This window comes from Rutilus rutilus, assembly GCF_951802725.1.
Source record: "Rutilus rutilus genome assembly, chromosome: 9".
Taxonomy (NCBI): domain Eukaryota; kingdom Metazoa; phylum Chordata; class Actinopteri; order Cypriniformes; family Leuciscidae; genus Rutilus; species Rutilus rutilus.
Genome location: NC_140223.1, coordinates 15,149,543 through 15,171,271, shown reverse-complemented (window position 1 = coordinate 15,171,271; position 21,729 = coordinate 15,149,543). Strand labels below are relative to the sequence as shown.

Here is a 21,729-nt window from a genome sequence, read left to right as displayed (position 1 = left end):
ATCGGTTTATAAAGGCCATGTCTATTTATGTGTCTGCAACATTTAATATTCAGAGAAGCACTTGGCTTGTGTCTATCTATGATGACAGATATTTACCCGTAAGGCAATGCTATTGCCCAAGAGCTCAGTACACTAAATGCTACTTGCTACTCCACATCAATGGCAATCTTCCTGAATGTTATAAATCATGGCAGGATTTGTAAAGTAACAATGCCTCTTTTCAGGTAGAAATATGACCTAAAATGAACGGAAAAAGTAGTGGTAGACTTTGGATGGATAATTGTAATCTAAAGCTGACTCACCGTTAAGTGTTAAAGTGTCTGCGTATTGTAAAGATGAAAATGAAGTGTATAAAATCGTAAAGAAAAATGTGTGATAGGTTAAAATTCTGTATAATGTCACTACAAAGTTTAAAAAAGAATGTAACAAAACTAAACGAAAAACAATATTGATTGTTCTGAAGGTGTCGGACATTACATTGAATCCAGCGGATGCAGCACAAAGGCAAGTGATTTAAGAATCAAGTGAATTGTGGAATGTGGGAGCAGCAGTGCATGCAGATATTCTGGTCCTATGAAACATTAAGGCACCAGAGGTATCAAATATCTACTTGTTTGTTTTTGTTTTGTTTTTTTATTTAAAAAAAAAAAAAAAAAAAAAAAGATTTCCCAAGTCTTCTAAAGGCAGTTTCTGTGAGTGCATACAACATATCATGGAGGAGACGGAACTGATTTACTTCATGCTTGAGAACCTGTCATCTTCTGCAACAGAGGGATCTGTAGAAGTAGAGAAAGATTTAATAAGACATAAAAATATGCTCTATATGGCGGCTGTAAGAATGGAACTGCATTTTTTTTTAATGATTTGTAGGAATAAAAAATGAATTGGTACTCTACCATATTGGTTTTTGATCACATTAGAGATTTCTTTCATTTTACAGATTTTTTTTAATTCGGTTTATTCATATTTTTATTTCAGAAATTTGTATCAGTATTGATTTATTTTAGAAATATTTCAGCTGATAATGGGTGTTACATTCAATTAGATATTTAATAATTTAAGAACTGTTCATTCTAATCTTTATCAAATCTCAAAATGAATACTTTTTTCATACTGTACACATTATAATGTTGTGATGCCAAAATTCACTTGTAGCATTTAATTGATTGTAGTTTTTTTTTTTTTTTTTTTTATTACTTAGTGTAGAATAGTGTAGAATTGTAAAATCAGCCTTTTATCTCTAATGTCATCTCAACTGATCTGGGCCTGAGATGCAAAATGTATAGGGGTATAACAATATATCTCAATACTAAAACGCAACAATATGTATCGTGGATAGTGACAATATGTATTGTATATAGAACGCCCAAAATTAAAATTACTGTGTGTGAAAAAAATCAGGTTTCAGTTTTAGTGTCAGTACTACATTAAACTACTATATATAATGTATAATAATGCAATGGGGGTATATTTGTGTGTCCTGATAATGCCAAATGTCTTATGTTACCAGTAAAAAGTGGCCTACACTATTTTAAATGTATCTAGTCAGTGATAGTGCAAGCATATTCATTTAATATAGTTCTATATTTTCAGAATCATGAATATTTTTATTCTGGTGTGTCGCTATTGTCCTGTGCATTGGGTTACCAGTACCAAATCCAAGACTATTCATTTCCAGTCCCAATGTAGGCTAATATCAAATTTAGCATTTTAATCAACAGTACATTTTTTTTTTTACATTTTACCATATGTCTTGGAGTATCGCAATAATATCGTAGCGTGAGTTCAGTATCATGATATGTATCGAATCGTGACATAAGGGTATCGTTACACCCCTAAAAATGAATGATACAATTATTGTCTCTTATTTAAATAAGTTTATCTATCTATCTATCTATCTATCTATCTATCTATCTATCTATCTATATTATTTATTATTTATATGAATGCAACTTTTGTGGTTTATTTTCCAATTTAGGACTTAGGAGATTATTGATTAATCGCTTTATTATTTTTTACTGTGTACTTTAATGTACATTTTGAATGAACTGCCAAAAATGGCCAAAACATTTTTAAGATTGTGTTTTAATCAATAGCTGATTACATGATTTGATTTGATATATATAACTATCTATATATATACTATATATTTGAGTATATATATAAAGTATATACATATATATAAATAAATAAGTATATATTAAATGTAAAAAGGCCTGATTTACATTTTTAAGATTGTTTTAATCAATAGCTGATTACATGATTTGATTTGATATATATAACTATCTATATATATACTATATATTTGAGTATATATATAAAGTATATACATATATATAAATAAATAAGTATATATTAAATGTAAAAAGGCCTGATTTACATTTTTAAGATTGTGTTTTAATCAATAGCTGATTACATGATTTGATTTGATATATATAACTATCTATATATATATACTATATATTTGAGTATATATATAAAGTATATACATATATATAAATAAATATATATTAAATGTAAAAAGGCCTGATTTACTTTTTTAAGATTGTGTTTTAATCAATAGCTGATTACATGATTTGATTTGACCCCCACTCTCACCTTGGACAGGTCCACACCCGTGAGTGCATTTACAGACACGGGCAGCTCCGCGAGGAGACGGTTCACCTCCCCGGTCACACGACTGCCGTCCCCACTCAGAATAACAATCTCATTGGTCTTGGCCAGAGGAGCAGACACCTTTCCTGCGATCTGTGGGGGATGGAAATTAGAAAATCAAAATATGAAATCAAGGCCTTCAATACCCATGGTGATCTTGTACAACCGCACTGGGGATTCTCTATGAAGGTAATCCAAATAAGTTCACTCACCCTGGGCAGCGCTTCTAGGACGAGCGCGGTCTTGGCGGCGTCTCCGTACTGCTGGTAGGCTTCTGCCTTCAGCCTCATACTCTCAGCCTCGGCCTTCCCCACAAATGAGATAGAAAGGGCCTCCGCCTCTCCGATCTTGCGAATCTTCTCTGCCTCGGCCTGAGCAGTCAGAACTTTCTTCAACCTGTTCAAATATAGCACAATTCATGTCAGTGTTTGTCACAAATCAGTTCATCAAAGACATAATGGATACATGATTAATCATATATCCTGTTTGGTTTTGAAGCAACATCTGTGCCACATCTGTGAAACATTATACTTCTAAAAGTAAGAGATGCACAGATGGTGCAGCCTAGCCTAACACCAAAAGATTGCAGGTTCAAAATCAAAGAGGATGGCAAAATCACGGTTACACAACAACTAGGTCAAATTTCACCCCAAAATCAAATGATAAAAAAGAAATTATACATTTAAAAATATTTATTTAAGTACATCCCCACCCAAATTTTCATGATCATATTATGTCCCAAGTTTTTTGTACTTTCCGCTACTCCCGCTACTAGTTTGTTAATCTCTTTACTGTAAAGATGTGGTTTTATTATTCTATTATTCTATCTATTATTATTTTTATTACCTTTATATAGTGTTTATATAATATATGTGTGTATATATATTATTATATTTATTATTTATATATTATATATATGTCTGTGTGTGTGTATACTGTACACACATATATATTTATACATTTATAATGTGTTTGGGTATATGTATACACAGACATGCGCACGCACACACACACACATATATATTTCATAAACACATACTTTTATGTTAGATGCGATTCATCGTTTTAACATTCATAGCATCTAATGAAACATTTATTAATATTTATTAATATATTATTAACATTATTATAATATATTCAAATATTGATGCATTTAGATCACACTCACTTCTGCCCTTCAGCCAGCTGCTGCATCTTGTAAGCCTCAGCTTCAGCTGGACGCTTGACCGTAGCGGTTAGCTCCTTCTCCGTCCTCTCAATCTCTTTCTCCTCGATGGTGATCTGCTTTTTCCTCTGCACCACCTCGATTTCAATCTCCTCCAATCTGATCTTCTGCTGCTCTTTAGCTGCCTGCAGTTCATAGGCCAGCTGAGACTCGGCTTTCTGCGTGGAGGAGAGACACATATCACACGATTACTATCACTCTCATCTGAGACTGAGAAATATGAATGTATAAGCCCACATCCGGGCGGCTACCAAGATGACTGAGATTTAAGATGATGGCCCTGGACTGAAATGAAATTAAATCCAACCTTAGTGTTCACTTCTTGATTGAAAGCAGCTTTCTGCAGCTCCAGCTCTCGCTTGGAGTCGGCCATTTTAGTGTCCGCCAAGAACTTCACATCCATCATTTCTTTCTTGCACTCAGCTTCCTGATCAGGGACGTGGGAGAAAACAGAAGCTAATGAATGCCACACATCTAATGGATAATGCATTAGTAATAAAGAAAGCGAAGCCAGAAGTCTCTTACCCTAATCCCAGCATCCCTCTCTGCCTCGGCCACTCCGATGTCGGCGTCCCTTTGTACCGCCGCTGTTTGCGTTTTTCCAAGAGAGCTCAAGTAATCCATCTTATCATAGACATCCTGTTAAAAAAGACAAGACTGTGGTAAAATTTGATTTTTTATTACTTGCTTTATAATGTTTCTTTATTATTATTTAGATTATAATAATTGACTATGACTTAAAAGTATATGAAATAATTAATAAAATCTATTATAATATGTGTGTGTGAGAGTGTGTTGTTATTGTTGTTAGCTAAAACTATTAAACGTAGTTATAGTTTGCATTAACTGAAATAAAGCTGAAATAACATAAAATGTTAAATCTGAAGAAAATTAAAACTTAAAAAAAAACTTAAATGAAAATGAGTAATGTTGCCTTAATGAAAACGTTTACTAAACTAAAACTGAAATCAAAATAAACTGAAGCAAAAAAAAAGAAAAAAAAAAGCACATAACAAAATTACTACAACTAAAGTTACATTTACACGACAACCATGCACTAAAAACGGAAACGTTTTTCCTTTTGCGTCTTTCACGTACAAACGACAACATGGTCAAAACGGTCCCCATTCACACAGGGAACGACTAAAAACACTATTTTATTCAGTAGTTGGCGATGTCACTTTGTAAAGAAACACTACGCGCCTATAGACTGAACACGTAATGCATATGCGCATTACGTCACCGACCAAAACGCATAAAACGTTTTATGTTTTTACTTGAAACCTGTGTCATGTAAACGGCCCCTCGAAATAAAAATAAAATGAAAATCGTTAATACTATAATTGGGGTATTTATTTGATACTAATTCATATATAAGAAATACTATAACATTATATAAATTATACTAAAATCACACTTATTTTAGGATTAATATATAAACAAATGAGTCTGGCAGTTTGATATTTACAAGTGCACTGGTCCTTGAGGTCTATAATGGAGGTGGGCCACTTGTCTGTGAGTATGACTTCGCATTAAGAAACACCCATAGCTTACTTTTATGGTAAAGCTGAGGATCTCAATGCCCATCCGGCCCACGTCAGGAGCTGCCACCTCCCTTACCAGCTGAGCAAACTGATCTCTGTCCTGGTAGATCTGCTCCACAGTTAAAGTGCCTATCGTTGTAACAGCAACAAAACATTAGCTTCATAGAATCACATTTGAATGTTTTTTAATGAGGTTATTAGAATTGTTGGTAATATATGAACCTAAGATTGAACGCAAATGTCCCTCCAGGGTTTGCAGGACCACAGCCTTGATTTCCACGACAGACTTTCCCAGAAACTGCTCACAGGCGACAGCCAGCAAGTCTTTGTCAGTCATAACCTTGATCTGACAAAAACACAAGACAACAGTAAAATTCATTTAGCTTTCTTTTGCACTCTCAAAAATCTTTTGAAATAAAAGTTAACACAGTAAAGGAGAACTCCGGTCAATTTTAACATTGAGCTCATTTTTTTGTACATTTGGAGTGCTGTCAGTACAGAGAACAACGACAAAAATCGGTGTTGCCTACAACGTGTTATCCTCGTTTTAAAATTTGCACCCTGTTGACTTCAATGGGGCAAGTTTTAAACCTGCTTTTAGCCTCTTAACATCCTTGATGTGTCATTACAAGTGCACAGGTCATGTGAGTGATTCCTTCGGAGTGAACGCGGGTGGATCTGACTGCAGTAGATGTGAAAGAAATATATAAAAAATTATGTTTATTCAGCCAGCGCACATACCTGTATTTACATCCTGTTTTCGGTCGAAGTCCACAGAAATTGATTGTCGAGTTCACGCGCATAGGTTTAGTACCTATGATCACGCGCGTGAACTCGACAATCGACTACTGTGGCAAAAAGAATGTTTGGAAATGTAAACTGATATTTCCTACTGACACACTACAACAAAAGATATAAATAACTGACTTAAAACCATTTTTGGGGGGGGATGAGGGGTATTAACATGCCTAAGACTTTTGCACAGTACTGTATATATATATGTGTGTGTCTAATCCTGTTCCTTAAGATCCAGAGATCTTCCTCCAGAGCTTAGCTCCAGGGTTTCAATCCTGCAAGGTAGATCCTCCAGGAATAGGACGGATCACCCCAACATTTGTGTTCACATCTAATGATAGGAATCTAATCATACATTTAATAAAACAACAGTAAATGAGCTGTGAGTGTTTACTTGAGCAACTCCTGTAACTGTAATGGCGACACCCTCCGCTGTCTCCACGTCTTCACACTTAGGCTGTAGTGTCATAATCTCTAGTGTAATTCTGGGGGGGGAAAAAATAACCAGAAGTTAAAACGCAACCTTTAAGAAGAGTGTCTAAAGCAAGAAAAACCTGTTATTCCAAAGCTTGTTAGAATTAAAAAAATGGGACAAAAGTGCAATAGCAGTGGCTGACAGGAAGAACTGTATGCAGTCAGATAGATTGTCAAGATGAAAGCATGAAGCAAACGCTGCGCTCAATAGAAAAGCATCAGATCAGCTCATAAATCAACCAATTCAGCTGATCATGGAAATTTAAGATGTGAACGGAAATAGAATAATATCAATATCTGAATGACAGATGTATATGATTAAAATATGTCAAGCGATCTCTGAAGACCTCTGTACAGCGTGCACATTGCTCAGCCAAACTGGTTTGACAAGCACACCTGACCAGGTGCGGCTTTTAGTTTTCTAAGGTCAAGCATTGTAATTATAACCAAACATTGATTCATTGTTGTTAAGGTGAACTTTGACTGTATTTACTGCACCACACAGTGAAATTTGATCCTGTGATCCTCATTTATTTGACTGTTGTTACCTCTGGGTGTCTGTTATAAGCCACCATGCCCACGCCCAGCCTCCCACCACATACGTCTTTGAATCTGCCCCACAACAGGCACCTAGGAGAGAATAAAAACACACACATGTGATGGAAGTGATAATCTCAACAGACATAGTCAAACATTACAAGGATATGATCTAATGAACTGAGTTCAATGGGGATTCAAACATGAGGTGAACTAGAAGATGCAAAGATGTCTACACTTAAAGTCATGCCATGATAGCCTGACTAAATATTACCATATTTATGCAGTATGGCAGGGGTTTTCAAACGGGTTCAAGAAAAAGTTTAGAGAAAAATAGGGTAAAAAAAAAAACCTAACAAAAAATTAAACAAAATAAATAACTGAAATAAGATGAACGTAAAATCGAATTTAGGCTAAATCATTTTATTAAAACATCACTTTTAAATAAATAAATAATACATCTACCAGTACATAACAGAAACTAAATATTTTCTAAATAATATTTTATACTAGCCTATTAATTTGTAACCGTATAAATTCGGTCTTCATGCATAACAACTGGGCTAAAAGCTGCATTTAAAATTTTAGGATGAGGGGCTGTCCCACCAGGATATAAAAGATAAAAAAAAACCTGTACTATGGTATTAACTGAATTTGGGCATGTACAGTACAGTACCATGGTGGTCTTACAGTATTCTTGGAAGTACCATGTAAATAACATGGTATTATCATTTTATATCATTACTGTAGCACAATATCGTCACAGTACCTTTTAAGTGTAACAACAGCAAAACAAAAAAACCTTTAAAAGTTAGTAAAAAAAAAAAAACAGGGTACTTTAATTACATTAAACAGCCTTTAAATAAACAAATAAAATTAAGCCAAAATCAGCACAATGTAAACACAACATTTCACTACTATGTACTAAAGTGGCTGTTTCTATGAAAATTGAGAGCATAGTATAATTAGTACTTGAATAACTGAGTTATTATATATTAAATCATGGTTAGAGTGTAACGGGATGCACCCAGCAAACATTGTGATATGCATAATAATGAGGAGAATTATTTGTAAACACTGAATTTAATAAATGAATAGAATATGTTTACGTTTGGATTTATACTAAGTTTCGGAAATATGCGAAATTATATGTTAACGTTACAGTTATGAATGAGTCTCGTGTAAATGCGGAAGAGCTGGGCTAACGTAACGTTAGCTAGCTAACACGACTGGATGACATTATTTACCACACAATTCATAATACATGCGAAAGCAAACAGTGAAATAAACACTTCATTAAATAATTAATGCAATAACTGTTTGAAAATAATTAGGTCTTAATTATTGCAAGATATTGTAAACACAGATTATTACGATACCTGACACAACGAGCGCTTCATTTGGTCCAACAGTCAGGCAGCAACCCATACTTGCATTTAATACCGATCAGTAATCCTTTCGTGTATATTCCTAAATGTTTAATAAAGCGTTTATTTAGCAGCTTTTTGACTCGTAAAATGTATAGATCCCCACCCTAGTGAGAGAATGAATGTTTGTCAACACAAGCGACCCTGCCCACCACTGGAAGGAAGGAAGGGAGAGAGGGACGTGATCCTGTATGGGCGCGTGCTAAACCTAGCGAGCTCCCTACCTAGACAGCACCTTTCAGCTTATGAACGGGCCTATGATGTCCAAAATGCTATCTAGGTAGGCAGCTCACTGGGTTTTTGGGACACAGGCTCCGTGTTGTCATGATTACTAAAATGCTGACTGTATTCACTGTATTCCCATCTTGTCTCCATTCACTGTTTGATTTTATAGTCCTGAGGAATAGACTTTATGCCTTTCTGCATTTTACAATTAAGACAGAAAGAAAGACTTGGCAAGTGATTGACGTTTACAGAAAAGTACTGAGGTTGTATCATGGTTTACCATGATACTGTGATATATAACCTACCATTATATTGAATGATTATCACATTCATGTACCGTAATATGTTTTTAGACTTTTAAGAATTGTTTGCGTTGAGACTGATACTGAAATGAAGATTTAAAAAAAATATATTTGTTTAATTAATAATATAATATAATATAATATAATATAATATAATATAATATAATATAATATAAAGAAAATGTAAGAAAAATGAAATATTGGTTAAATTAATAATATAATATAACATAATATAATATAATATAATAAGAAATTATCAAAGAAAATATAAGACAAAATGAAAGAAAATATGAGAAAAAATGAAATATTGGTTAAATTAATTATATAATATAATATAATATATAAAAGTTATTTTATAACTTTTTATAATAATATAATATAATATAATTAAGTAATATATTTTAAATAGGATCAAATGTGATCCAGTATAATTCCCATTCAGTAGGTGAAATTAATAATTTTTTTAAAATATTTGTTTAATTAATAATATAGTATAATATAATATAAAGAAAATATAAGACAAAATGAAAGAAAATATGAGAAAAAATGAAATATTGGTTAAATGAATTATATAATATTATATAATATATAAAAGTTATTTTATAACTTTTTATAATAATATAATATAATATAAATAATATTTTAAATAGGATCAAATGTGATCCAGTATAATTCCCATTCAGTAGGTGGCGCGTGAGCCCAGGTTACCGTTGCGTTTTCTCGACCTCAGCGAGGAAGACACGTGGGAAAAGCTTACTGCACATGCGCGGTTATATAGGCTGCAGTGGGCACTGGGCAGCAGCAGTGACTAGACAAGCGCTTTATCGACACAAGCAAGAGCACAGGTGCCGAATAACCCAGAAAAATGCTCTTTTAAACAATCGCACGTCTCATCCCGAAGCCAGAGAGTAAGTTTTGCTTTCGAACACCTCCAATCTGGTCATTTTAATGCGGTTTTAAGAAGCTGTGAGATGAAAGCCGGGCAGTGGCTCGCACAAAGAAGACACAGGCTATATGCTAGTGGCAGTAGCAAGTGTAGAGGCAGAGGTACCAAGACAGGCTGAGATCACACTCTAATCACCCTTCAGATTGGTTGCTAGTTAGCTGGGCATGAGATGACCTCGACAAACTTTCAATCATCCGGATACATCTTATCTACAGGGCAGATGTGTGCTGTAATGACCCTAAATTGTGTAAGTGTGTTTGTGTTGGTCTGGGGTGATTTTAATGCATGTAGCTTGTAGCTAAGCAAAGTTGGTGGATAGGAGATTTATTATAGGGTGGATGATATAGCAATAACAAATTGTACATTCAAATTAAAGTGCTTTGTTTTTATGTTTGGCTTACTGTGTTAGAGAGTCACAATGTAGCTCAGCTTATCAAGAGCTTCTGTTGTTTTTAATTAAGACTGTAAATGTGTATCAGCTTAAATGTCCTCTAAAAATACTGCTTGGCTATACAGTATTTGCTTGTACGAGCTCTGAACTGTGAGTTTGTCTAGATATTGAACTCCGTTCAAAGGTTTTTTTTGAAGAGCACCACCTAAATAAACAACTCCCCCCTACCATTGGTCCGTTTTGGGGATGATATAACAGCACGTACACGGGTCATCTCTAATTCTTCACAGATCCAGAGTGTTTCAGGCATTGTGAGTGTCAGATTCAGCTGATAACACCTCCTTTACTGTAAAATTTAAAGCAGGTCCCTGATGAAAATAGTTGGGGGTTGGGTGCATGGAACATGTCAGGCTCTGTCTCGACTGCACTTTTTGACACCTGCACATCTCAGATTGGATGAATCAGCTGGGAGCATGTGGCCTGTGGTCGTGTTGCCGCATCCCCTGCCGTGCCCCTGGGCACCTGCCAGGCAGACGGGAAAATGCGTTTGCATCGCACTCCTGACACTCAAACTGCAGGGTGTGCACCGTGGGCCCTGACACCAGCTGTTTCAGAGAGCTATTTAAAAAGGTCATGCTTGAATGCATGGTATTTAAATAAATGGCTACAATGAGGCAATTACAGAGATCTATAGCTACGGCGTTTGATGGATGTTCAGGTGAATTAGCAAGGGTAGGGCCTTTGTACACTTCCGTGATTGCCGTTTTTTGCGGCTGGCTGTAAATCATGTTATTTGTTGACATTCTACTCAATATTACTTACTTAGCTTGTTGGGATATTCATGGTGGGTTGATTTTTATTCTGCAACTCTTTTAATCTAAGACTTTTTGATTATTGCTTCTGCTGTGTTGCGCCAAACCACCACTAATTAAAATAGAAATTTCCACCGTTAGAATTTATTACTCTCATTAAGTCCCATTGCACAGTGTGTTCCATTAAACCTACGTCTGCACGTAAAATTGGATTTCTTTAATGAAGCCCTCAGAGGAGAAAATAGCCAATGTTTCTTTTTTTACACCATGTATTTTAAGAGACAATTGATGTGAATCCGTTTTTGTTCGTGACATGAATGTTTCCTTTGCAGTGTGATGAGGAGTGAAAGTCCAATGTTGCATTAGTCTCATTGTGACATGCTGGCCTGTCTGCCGGTATCAAACCCCTCCTTCCAGCTTCTCTCGTACACGCAGATGAACACTGGACTTCAGAAATGTAAGCTGCCATTAACTGAAATGAGCTTTGTTCTGATTAGGCTGCATGCATGTTTGACCTAGTTTATCCCTTTGTTAGTGAAACAGATGCTCTTCCTCTTGACCCTGCTCCGTCTGAGCCCTGTTAAGCAGTCATATGCTATTATATGAGCGCCAAATTCCTTGCATTAACCTTCACGTTTGGCCTTCTCTTGCTCACAGGGGACACTACACAGAGGATGAGATCAGCACACTATCCTACCCCAGCGGAATTGGATGCCTATGCTAAGAAAGTTGCCAATAACCCACTGACTATAAAAATCTTCCCCAATAGTGTGAAAGTACCTCAGAGGAAGCATATTCGCCGCACCGTTAACGGTCTCGACACCTCCAGCCAGCGCTACAGCCCCTACCCACCTCAGGTCAACACCCGGACGGGCCTCTTGGCCATCGTCAAAGTCCCTGTCAAAGGGATCCTCAAGGACATTGAAGGCGGCCGAGCCCGTTTTCTCCCCAAGCTCATCATGAACCCGCACAGTGGACTTTACGCCAGTCCCAGCACTTTAAATGTTCCTCACACTGTTCCACACGTTCAGACTCCTTTAGGCCAGAAGAGTCTCGCCCACTCTCAGGCCTTGCAGGCCCATTCACAATCCCTGCAGCAGAAGAGTAGTTTACAACCACAGCAGAGCCTGGCTCATCAGGAGGCTTTACATCAGAGCCAGGCTCACCAACCGCCAGTACCGCACCACGCCCTAAACCACCAACAGACTCTCATGCAGCAGCAGACACAGTTGCCCGGTCCGCAAGGACTACGGCATCTGCCTGATATCGCGCAGTCGGTGAACCTGCAACACTCCCAGGGCTTCTCTCAATCCCAACCCATGCCACAGGCCTCTTGCACTGGGCCACCGGCCCCGGGGGTCTTACAGCCACCCCTGGCAGGCTTACAGATGGCACGCAAGCTGCCTGACGCCGATGCCCCTCCCAATGTGACTGTGTCTACCTCAACCATCCCGCTGTCCATGGCTGCCAGCCTGCACCAGAACCGGCCCAGCGACTTGAGCAGCATCGTCAATCAGATCAACCAGTTCTGCCAGGCTCGGGCTGGCATGGGCTCTACCTCCGTGTGTGAAGGACAGATCGCCAACCCCAGTCCCATCAGCCGCAACCAGCTCATCAATGCAAGCTCTCGGGTGTGCACTCATCACGTTGTGGGTCCTCCGCCTTCTTGCATCCTTGGCAACTCTGACAAAGGTGGTCCTGCTCTGCATCTGCCCGACATCGCTGCCATGAACAGGATGCCCCTTTACCACAATGACATGAAGCAGCAGTCCCAGCCGCAACGTCAGCAGGGCCCTTGGGGCCAGCACCAGTTGGCACACCTTCAGCACCTTCCGGAGGGAGCGGCTCACCAGGGCAAGAATCTCCCTAGAGAAGGCCTAGTGGGACCGGGGTTCCTCACCAAGAGCATGGGCTACCCGCAGGAGGTGTGCATGGCTCAGCCCTTCAACTTGAAGCCCCCCACTGATAAACCAACTCCATCTCCTCCGGTCAACGGGATGCCCATGAGTTACAGCAACGGCCACTACATGCAGCCTCACTGGAACAGCATCCTGCCCACGCCAAACAGTGATAGCTCAGGCTCTCAAGACCTGGTGGGGCCGTTCCACGGAGGCCTCTCAGGGGCCTCCATAGACTGCACCCCTGGAGCACAGTACAGGACCGGGCCGTCCATTTCAAGCCAGACCAACCTGATGCAGACCATGGAGTACATGGGTGGCGACTTCCAGGGGCCCTGCTTCCGAGCGCAGAATCCTGGCACAATGTCAAAGATGCACAGAGCCTCAGTCAGCAGGGCCACAGATTCAGGTGATAGTAGAAATGTCCACATCCACCACCCAGGGTACAGATGAGCTGCAGTTCACGCGAGTCAGTGTTAGTCGGAGCGCAAGGAAAAAATTTTCCCCCCTCTTCCCATCTTGCAAGTGATCTACTGAATGTTTCCTGTATGGTTATTTACGTGGCTACCACAAATCTGAACCCCCATGTGCCACTTTGGTTTCTTTTATTATTTTAATTTCTTTTAGTATAATTACTTAAATAATTAGCCTTTGGGGGAAAAAAAATTGGCATTTATTTATTCTATTTTAAAAAAAATTCCCCAAGAAAACAGCCATAACAGCTTCAGTTTATGACATCAGCACTGTATTTTCCCATTCCTATCTGGTCTGTGTAATGTAAATGGAAAAATGTACCACATAACACGCATATATTTATTCGCTCTTTCTTTTAGATTAGCAAATGTCCATTATTTAAAAAGCTGAGAAGAAATTCTCAGCAAATTCCATTTGTATGTAGTTTAGGCCTACTTGAGATTTGAAGTACTAACTCACTGAAGACATTTAAGGGGTGCCATGATGCTGAAATCTTTGGCTGTTCCATCGAAGCTAACAGCTTGTACAATGTATAGAGGTTGATTTTATTTTTGTTCCTCTCAATGTTTACATATTGTGCTTTTGTAACTAATCCTAAATCGATATGAAAGTGCAAACTGATACTGGGATATGCACATATGACAAGACTGTTTCTTTTTCAGACTGTTGAACATGAATCAGGTTAAAGTCTTTGATGGAAATGTTACACTGGGCTGAGTAAAGCCACATTGTGTACAATGTTAATCCTTCCCTTGAAGTGTCAGATAATGCGTTATCCTTTTTATCCTATTTTTTTTTTCTTCTTCTTCTGAGTATCTTATTAGATTTCAGTTTAAATGGAGACTGCTGTAGACTAAAATTGCTTCGAGACTTGTGCTGTGCCCTAATTGCATAGCTTAGGAGTTTATTTGGTCTCTCAACTTAATTGTTACTACTTGAATTTCATTGGAAAGAGATGGTGACAGCAGGCTTCGACTTACTGCAGGTCTTACAGCAGACCGACTTTAGCAGCCGACCCAAAGCTTCCTTTGGGGAGAGTTTCATCACCCGCTTGTGCGTTAGTTCATCATTAAAGGAAAGACGTCCTTGACCGTAATTGGATGACGGAAGTGTGTTGATGTAAGCGCAATATAAATGAGCACCGCAGGCTAGCCTGTGGCTTCACTGCTGTGCTACTGTAACTGAGAGGTGTGATTAGCCGGTGTGAATGCTGTGTATTGGGGCAGATTGGCTCCCTGCTTTTGCTCCATCATTAACACCATACCGCTCTTCCCTGGCGGGATCATTTCCATCTCCGTCACACGCTGTTGTGTCAGCTGAAGCCTGCCACTGCATTTTCCACCCACCTTAGGCACTTGATGTGTCATGTCGGTCTTATCTGAAATGGCTGAAATGCACCGCCGGTGACAGTCTAGGTCTATTTGCTGGGAAACAACCCAAGTAAAAGACACATTTTAAGTTTAGTCGTTCTGTGAATCTGATAATTGATCCATCCGATGCTCCACGGTTTAACTCCCATGGAGAGTTTCTCTCTTTCTCAGGTCTACCTGTGCCTCTTCTCATATTCTCCCTTGACTTTTATGTCCCAACAAGTCTCTCCACCTTTATCAGGGCAGGCCATCTGGCAGGGGAGCATGGGTTTTGTCAGACTTTGGTGTAACGAGTGGAGCAACTGCAGATGAGTGAATGGGTGGAGCTGTGACACCCAGTATCATAACCTCCCTGTTTGCCCCTCAAAAGCCTTAAATATTTGATCCTTGAACTGTCCTTGACAATAGGCATGGCGTAGAATATAAATTAATGATATTTAGCTGAATTTCTTTTTGTGAAACCTTAAATCGGGGGACCTAACTCCCGAAAGGAAGAGGTTTTTTTTTTTTTTTTTTTTTTTTTTTTTTTTTTTTTGTATTTAGCAATGTATGTGTAGTATTGGGCTGTAACAGTTGTTGCGTTCACACCATGTCATGTTATGTTTCCTAAACTAGCATCTTTATTTGCTCTGTTTACCATTGCAGCAAAACCTGTTTAAGTCCTAAATCTGTTTCCTGTCATGGGCGAACACATATGTTGGAAAAGCAAGCTCTACTAAATGCTTTGCGTCCAGGCTAATGTTTTTCAGTAACAGCAAGCCTAGTTTAAGCTTTCACGACAGAATACGTTTCCCATGAAGCTGCTATTTTATTCTGACCACAAAAAAATGATTTCTTATAAATGTTGTGAGGATAGAGTTAAGGTCTAATTTATATTATGCCTTTTTTTGCAATGCAATATTGTTAATAGTTTGAGTATCGGCAGACACAAGTTATTCCATTTGCCTGTCGAACATGTCATTTGTAAAGCTTGAGCGTTTAGACTTCCTGTATTTCTTTCGATCCTTATTTCATGCCTTGTTACAGCTCAAGAGTACAATGTCAGGTTACTCTTTTAATAGTTACTATCTCTATGTGAAGTGCCTCCTCTGGGCTGATGTGGACTGAGTGTATGTGACCATTGGGATGGAAAATGGACCGGCGCTAGTGCACATTCCATAGACGTAGTGCACTGCTCACGAATGGGGGATCGAGCTACTTTAAAAACTACTGATATCGTTCAGAAAAAGAAAAAAAAATGAACATTGTGTGCTGCTGCAGGTGCAAGATCTGTTCGGATGTGAATAGTTGCTGCTGAATCACTAGTTTAGGTGGCGAGAGCTACGCTGCTGAACTGCCTAGTGTCCTTGAAACATTCAAAGGAAGGCTCTGGAAAGTTCTTTGTCTTTTGGAGCACATGCACTCCTGCCCCCATCACCACCCCACCCCTTCCCAAAACAACACAATGGCAGTTTTGGACTACAGGAGTGTGTGTTTGGAGGAGTTGAGTGTGTCTCATCTTGTTCCACCAAAGAACAAAATGTCACTTGAATGGTAGCAGTGCGCACCTGTTTTATGTAACCGCAAACTGTCATTCCAGATACACATTTTTTCAGGAACGTGTTGCACAAACATTCCCCTCTAACCAAAATAAAGTTTGACTTGCATTTGCAAAGTGTGTCGCGTCTCTTTTTGTCACCTACATTTCTCTGATTCTTGAGTACTGGAATAAAACTCTACAAAACTTTCATTTGCCAAGTGTTTGTTTTGGAGTACTGTGACAATTATGTTCCGAAGTATTCATTTTGAATGCAATCTCCTGCTTTTAATTTTCACGTTTCATAAAATGTTTTCCTCTCTTGTCTTTTAATCAGTACATGTACAAAATGTGTTATAGCCTATTATAGCTTCAGTAGGACTATTTTTTCAGGGCCATCTATTGAATTCTCAACATTTTCGATCAGAATATTTAACAGGGTTTTTTGTCAAGTATTGAAAGCAGTAGCCATTTTGTTTTGCTAGTGTTGCTAGCTACCTACTTAAACGAAGGAAAATGTTAATAATCTAAAAGATGAGGCCTACAAGCAATTTCTTAAAGTTATCATACTATAGCCTACAATTCACAAGAGCCTTGTAGCCTCACTTGCATGTGAAATATGGAAAGAGACGTTAAGTTACTTAAATCGTGTGTGATTTGCTTAATGTTCTCATAAATACTGTGTAAATAAGAATACAATATACAACAGTAAGTTCCGGTCCTCGGATTTGATTGGTCAAGGACTTTCTGGGACTTTCACTGTATCACTCCACTTGTCTTTTCGTTATCAGTCATAGAATTTAGTATTTTTGTGCAGGTCACGTCGACACAAAGTAAGTGGCAACAAGTTACTGTGTTTTTGAGTGAATTAATCAACTGAATTTTCTCTGAATCCAAATGATTCGTTCAAAACATCATTTGTGTTGCTTAGACGTGCAACGGTTAATTTGGTTAGTTTGGCTTTGTTTGAAACTATTTTAGTTGGCGGAGCAATAATAGATAAAATATTCAGTAGTTGGAAAATATTTACTTTTTAGTCTAATATAAAATTCAACACAGACAAATTAAACACATTCCTGTGTATCGTGAAATAATAATATGGAGTGATCTACGTGTACATTTTAGGGATGGTGAGGAATCATATTTAATTTTGGTTTAAAAAAAAAAATCATGTGTTAAGAATATCATATTGATCCCCTCTGATCAGCCCGATCTCTAATTAATTACACAATTCCCTCTTGTTATCTATAGAATGTAAGTACATTATAGCCTAATATTGTATGTTATATATCATCAGAATCTATCAGGACTGTTAGAAAGCTTTAGTGGCCCCAAATCCACCAAGTGCCCATCCATGCTGCTCAGATTTTGGCAAAAGACTCCAAAGTATCCTTAGTTAACTCCTGTATCCTTTGAAGATGGCAATGGCATCATGGCACAGTTTTGTACAAAGCCAATTAGAGCTGTGTCACACAAATGCCCTGAGGTTAACTGAGCTCCGACGCAAGTGCCAGATCTGTCAAGATCCTGTGGGTGGTAATGCATGTAAAAATAAAGTGTTTTTTTTGCACACGGTAGACACTGTTAAACCCTTTTGACAAGATTATTATTGAGCCCACATGAACTCTAACACACTAATGTAAAACCCTAAATCATGAGAATGAGGGATTTTGTAAAATGCAATAAAATCAAGAATCTGTGATTTGTTAGTCATTTTTCAATTTTATTTAAATGACACATTTAATAGATACATAGGCCTATAGTAGTAAATATAAGATGGATGGATGGTTAGATGGATTTGGGCTGGAAGGAATGAATTACATGTTTTATCAGGATATCAAATTTTGTTTCTCTTTAAAATTATTCTGTTTTATCATGTAATGTAGTGTAATGCCACAGATGTAAACACTCAGGGAAAATAATTAAAACATAATTTCAAGCTAATTTAGTGTTGTGTGACCTCTTCTGGTAACTTTGTGTAGCAACAACACTGTTTTTGGTATACTTAAAAATTTAATGTGGCAGTAATAGTTAGTACAACACTTCTAGTTAGTTAGATTCATACAGTAAATCATACAGCAACAGATTCATTGTAGTAGAACATTTATTTCTCTAATAGTAATAATGGCCACTATGATAAAAAATGACAACTTAAAAAAAAATGAGTCATGAGTTTAATGACTAAAATGATATTAAAATGCCATTATAAATATAATGGACTATAATTAACCTTCTGAAGCTAATGCAATAAATGTATTGAGTCATCTCACACGCTAATTATTTATGCTCGATGCTGATAGACTAAGTATTAGTGTAAAATAAGTGGTGAAGGACCAGCAATTCCCTCATTTACAATACATGGCAGACTATATCTCATGGAGCAAATTTAACATTGAGAGTTTATGGAGGTGAATGAAGAACAAGACATTTAAAAACTGTCTAAAAAGTTTCTACAAGTGCTGTCCATTAGACACAACATAACGTAGTCCAAAACAAACATACTGTACATCTGAATATGTCATTATACATAATACATTATATTATATAAATAACCTCTTCTAGACTTCAGCTAATATAAGCCGCTTTCCTCATATTTCACACATGCATTGCTATTATTGCAAATTTCATAAACTGAACGTTCTCTTCGGACGCTCTGGCATCGTGTTTGCTTTGTTATTCCTAAGGAGATATAAAATAAAGATGATCAATGCATGCAATTACATGTATTTAATGACATTTGATATATGAAAGAATAAGAGAATAATGCATTACTCAAAATGATATTTTTCTTAAATCAAAGTACACAACACAGGTATTTCTAGCAAACACGCTTCTGTTACATACTTTGTTATTTTCTCAAACTTTGAGTCTCTGTAAAAAGCGCTCTTCTTCACCACGCACAGTAGTATGATGTCACAAAAGAAAGAACCCTGGAGAAAAACAGTCTCGTTAGCATTTAAAATAATGTCTCAGCTTCAGAGTCATATGTTACAATGGCCTTGTGTAGCCAAAGCCAACGACCAAGTAATAATGTTTTTACAAAAAAAATCATAGTGATCTGAATATTTACTTACAGCAGCCATTAAAGTTAGAACTGATGCTATGTTGATGATGGTATTAATAATACAAAACTTTCTTGCCTGGAAAAGACTCAAGATTTATAATAAATAATAAAAAAAGAATCATACATATACAATTATATATACAGCACCTGTGGATTGCTGTCATTGAGTCACATACCGTTCCAAACACCATGACGTGTAAATGAATTCCAAACACATTGTAAAGTGTTCTTTGCTTATTTCCTTCATCAGTGGAATACTCAGCAAATCTGAGAAGACAGTTATCGGAGATCTTGAGCATAACAACAACTACTTTTATACATTTTATTTATTCATCAAACATCTACCTTCACAGGAAACATAAGGCAGGGCTCTCAGAAAAAAAAAAAGAGCACTCAAAATGACTTTGACTTGATAAGTGTACCTGAAGTTATATCCAGTTGTATTGCTGCTCAGAGACAGAAAGCTGTAGTGGGGATTGCAATGTGAGTCTTCTTTATCAAGGTCACAGGACCAATCAATCATAATCCCAAATGAACCGCCCTGAGATTATATGAAATTGTTAGATTCAGCATAATAAGCACATAATGTCTAATGAATAAAAATGTTTAAATCCGCCACACATTAAACCCACTCTCAGTGTTCTCACCATTACGGCGCTGTCTTGAAAGCTACGTCCAGTTTTGTTTACAATATCTCCCAGACGAAACATAGGACAGTACCGGTGATCAATTTGATCATACAAGCATTTTTTTAAATATGTGTTTTTACTTTCGTTTAATATGACATTTGATCTGAGAAAAAAAAAAAAAAAAACATTTGAAATAATTGAGTGGTAATAGTATATAGTGTTTTATTCAGTAAATAGTTTTGACATAGAAACAGACAGGGTTTGAACTCATTATTAATGAATGCATCAGAGTGAGAGTCTTACTTTGAGAAGTTGAACTTGGAAAATCTGATGAAGTTCCTTATGTACAAGGTAAAGTTTTCTGCTTCTCTCACCACAGTGGCTTTACTTAAAAAAAACACTGGGGTGTCAGTTTGTGGAGTAAAAATAAACTGTTTGCACTACAAATTGTGTTAATAATTACGGCAATACATTAAAATAATATGGTAAGAAATACCAGTTTGCAATGTAAAGCAGCATAACGAGCTGTTTTGTACAGAAATAACTGGAAGAAGAGGACGACACTGGAAGAGGATGAAGAGGACGACACTGAAAGAGGATGAAGATGATGACACTAGAAGAGGATGACACTGGAAGAGGATGAAGAGGATGACACTGAAAGAGGATAAAGAGGATGACACTGGAAGAGGATGAAGAGGACGACACTGGAAGAGGATGAAGAGGACGACACTGGAAGAGGATGAAGATGATGAAACTGGAAGAGGATGACACTGAAAGAGGATGAAGAGGACGACACTGGAAGAGGATGAAGAGGACGACACTGGAAGAGGATGAAGAGGATGACACTGAAAGAGGATGAAGATGATGACTATGGAAGAGGGTGACACTGGAAGAGGATGAAGATGATGACTATGGAAGAGGGTGACACTGGAAGAGGATGAAGATGATGACTATGGAAGAGGGTGACACTAAAAGAGTATGAAGAGGATGACACTGGAAGAGGATGAAGATGATGACTATGGAAGAGGGTGACACTGGAAGAGGATGAAGATGATGACTATGGAAGAGGGTGACACTAAAAGAGTATGAAGAGGATGACACTGGAAGAGGATGAAGATGATGACTATGGAAGAGGATGAAGAGGATGACACTGAAAGAGGATAAAGAGGATGACACTGGAAGAGGATGACACTGGAAGAGGATGAAGAGGATGACACTGGAAGAGGATGAAGAGGATGACACTGAAAGAGGATGAAGAGGATGACACTGAAAGAGGATGAAGAGGATGACACTGGAAGAGGATGAAGAGGATGACACTGGAAGAGGATGACACTGGAAGAGGATGAAGAGGATGACACTGGAAGAGGATGAAGAGGATGACACTGAAAGAGGATGAAGAGGATGACACTGGAAGAGGATGAAGAGGATGACACTGAAAGAGGATG

General features: G+C 37.6%; 2 protein-coding genes and 1 long non-coding RNA gene across 3 annotated transcripts; 1 reads left to right on the top strand and 2 right to left on the bottom strand.

The window, feature by feature from the left end:
• Positions 1-651: 651 nt before the first annotated feature.
• flot2b (flotillin 2b) lies at positions 652-8,813 on the bottom strand. The gene is made up of 11 exons (XM_084418681.1): positions 8,610-8,813; positions 7,242-7,323; positions 6,614-6,704; positions 5,647-5,770; positions 5,435-5,553; positions 4,406-4,519; positions 4,188-4,307; positions 3,824-4,038; positions 2,868-3,051; positions 2,599-2,748; positions 652-776 (listed from the first exon to the last, which is right to left on the bottom strand). The coding sequence occupies exons 1-11, from the start codon at positions 8,656-8,658 to the stop codon at positions 738-740; spliced, it is 1,287 nt and encodes a 428-aa protein (XP_084274807.1). The 5' UTR covers positions 8,659-8,813; the 3' UTR covers positions 652-737.
• Positions 8,814-9,915: 1,102 nt separating this feature from the next.
• fam222bb (family with sequence similarity 222 member Bb) lies at positions 9,916-13,825 on the top strand. Its single transcript, XM_084420187.1, has 3 exons — positions 9,916-10,092; positions 11,666-11,790; positions 11,991-13,825. Exons 2-3 carry the CDS (start codon positions 11,712-11,714, stop codon positions 13,682-13,684), a joined length of 1,773 nt encoding a protein of 590 aa, XP_084276313.1. The 5' UTR covers positions 9,916-10,092; positions 11,666-11,711; the 3' UTR covers positions 13,685-13,825.
• Positions 13,826-19,243: 5,418 nt separating this feature from the next.
• Positions 19,244-19,729, bottom strand: LOC311296367. Its single transcript, XR_014628574.1, has 3 exons — positions 19,666-19,729; positions 19,436-19,521; positions 19,244-19,270 (listed from the first exon to the last, which is right to left on the bottom strand). It is a non-coding gene; the product is annotated as an uncharacterized lncRNA (long non-coding RNA).
• Between the last annotated feature and the right edge of the window lie 2,000 nt (positions 19,730-21,729).

What these genes read in the sequence shown, in the direction of transcription:
- fam222bb (XM_084420187.1), top strand. Translation starts at nt 11,712, where the DNA reads ATGCTGGCCTGTCTGCCGGTATCAAACCCCTCCTTCCAGCTTCTCTCG. An exon ending in GAACACTGGACTTCAGAAAT is followed by an intron (nt 11,791 to 11,990) that starts GTAAGCTGCCAT and finishes TCTTGCTCACAG; the next exon opens with GGGACACTACACAGAGGATG.
- flot2b (XM_084418681.1), bottom strand. Translation starts at nt 8,658, where the DNA reads ATGGGTTGCTGCCTGACTGTTGGACCAAATGAAGCGCTCGTTGTGTCA. An exon ending in TGAAGCGCTCGTTGTGTCAG is followed by an intron (nt 7,324 to 8,609) that starts GTATCGTAATAA and finishes ATTCTCTCCTAG; the next exon opens with GTGCCTGTTGTGGGGCAGAT. An exon ending in AGAGGGATGCTGGGATTAGG is followed by an intron (nt 4,308 to 4,405) that starts GTAAGAGACTTC and finishes GTCCCTGATCAG; the next exon opens with GAAGCTGAGTGCAAGAAAGA.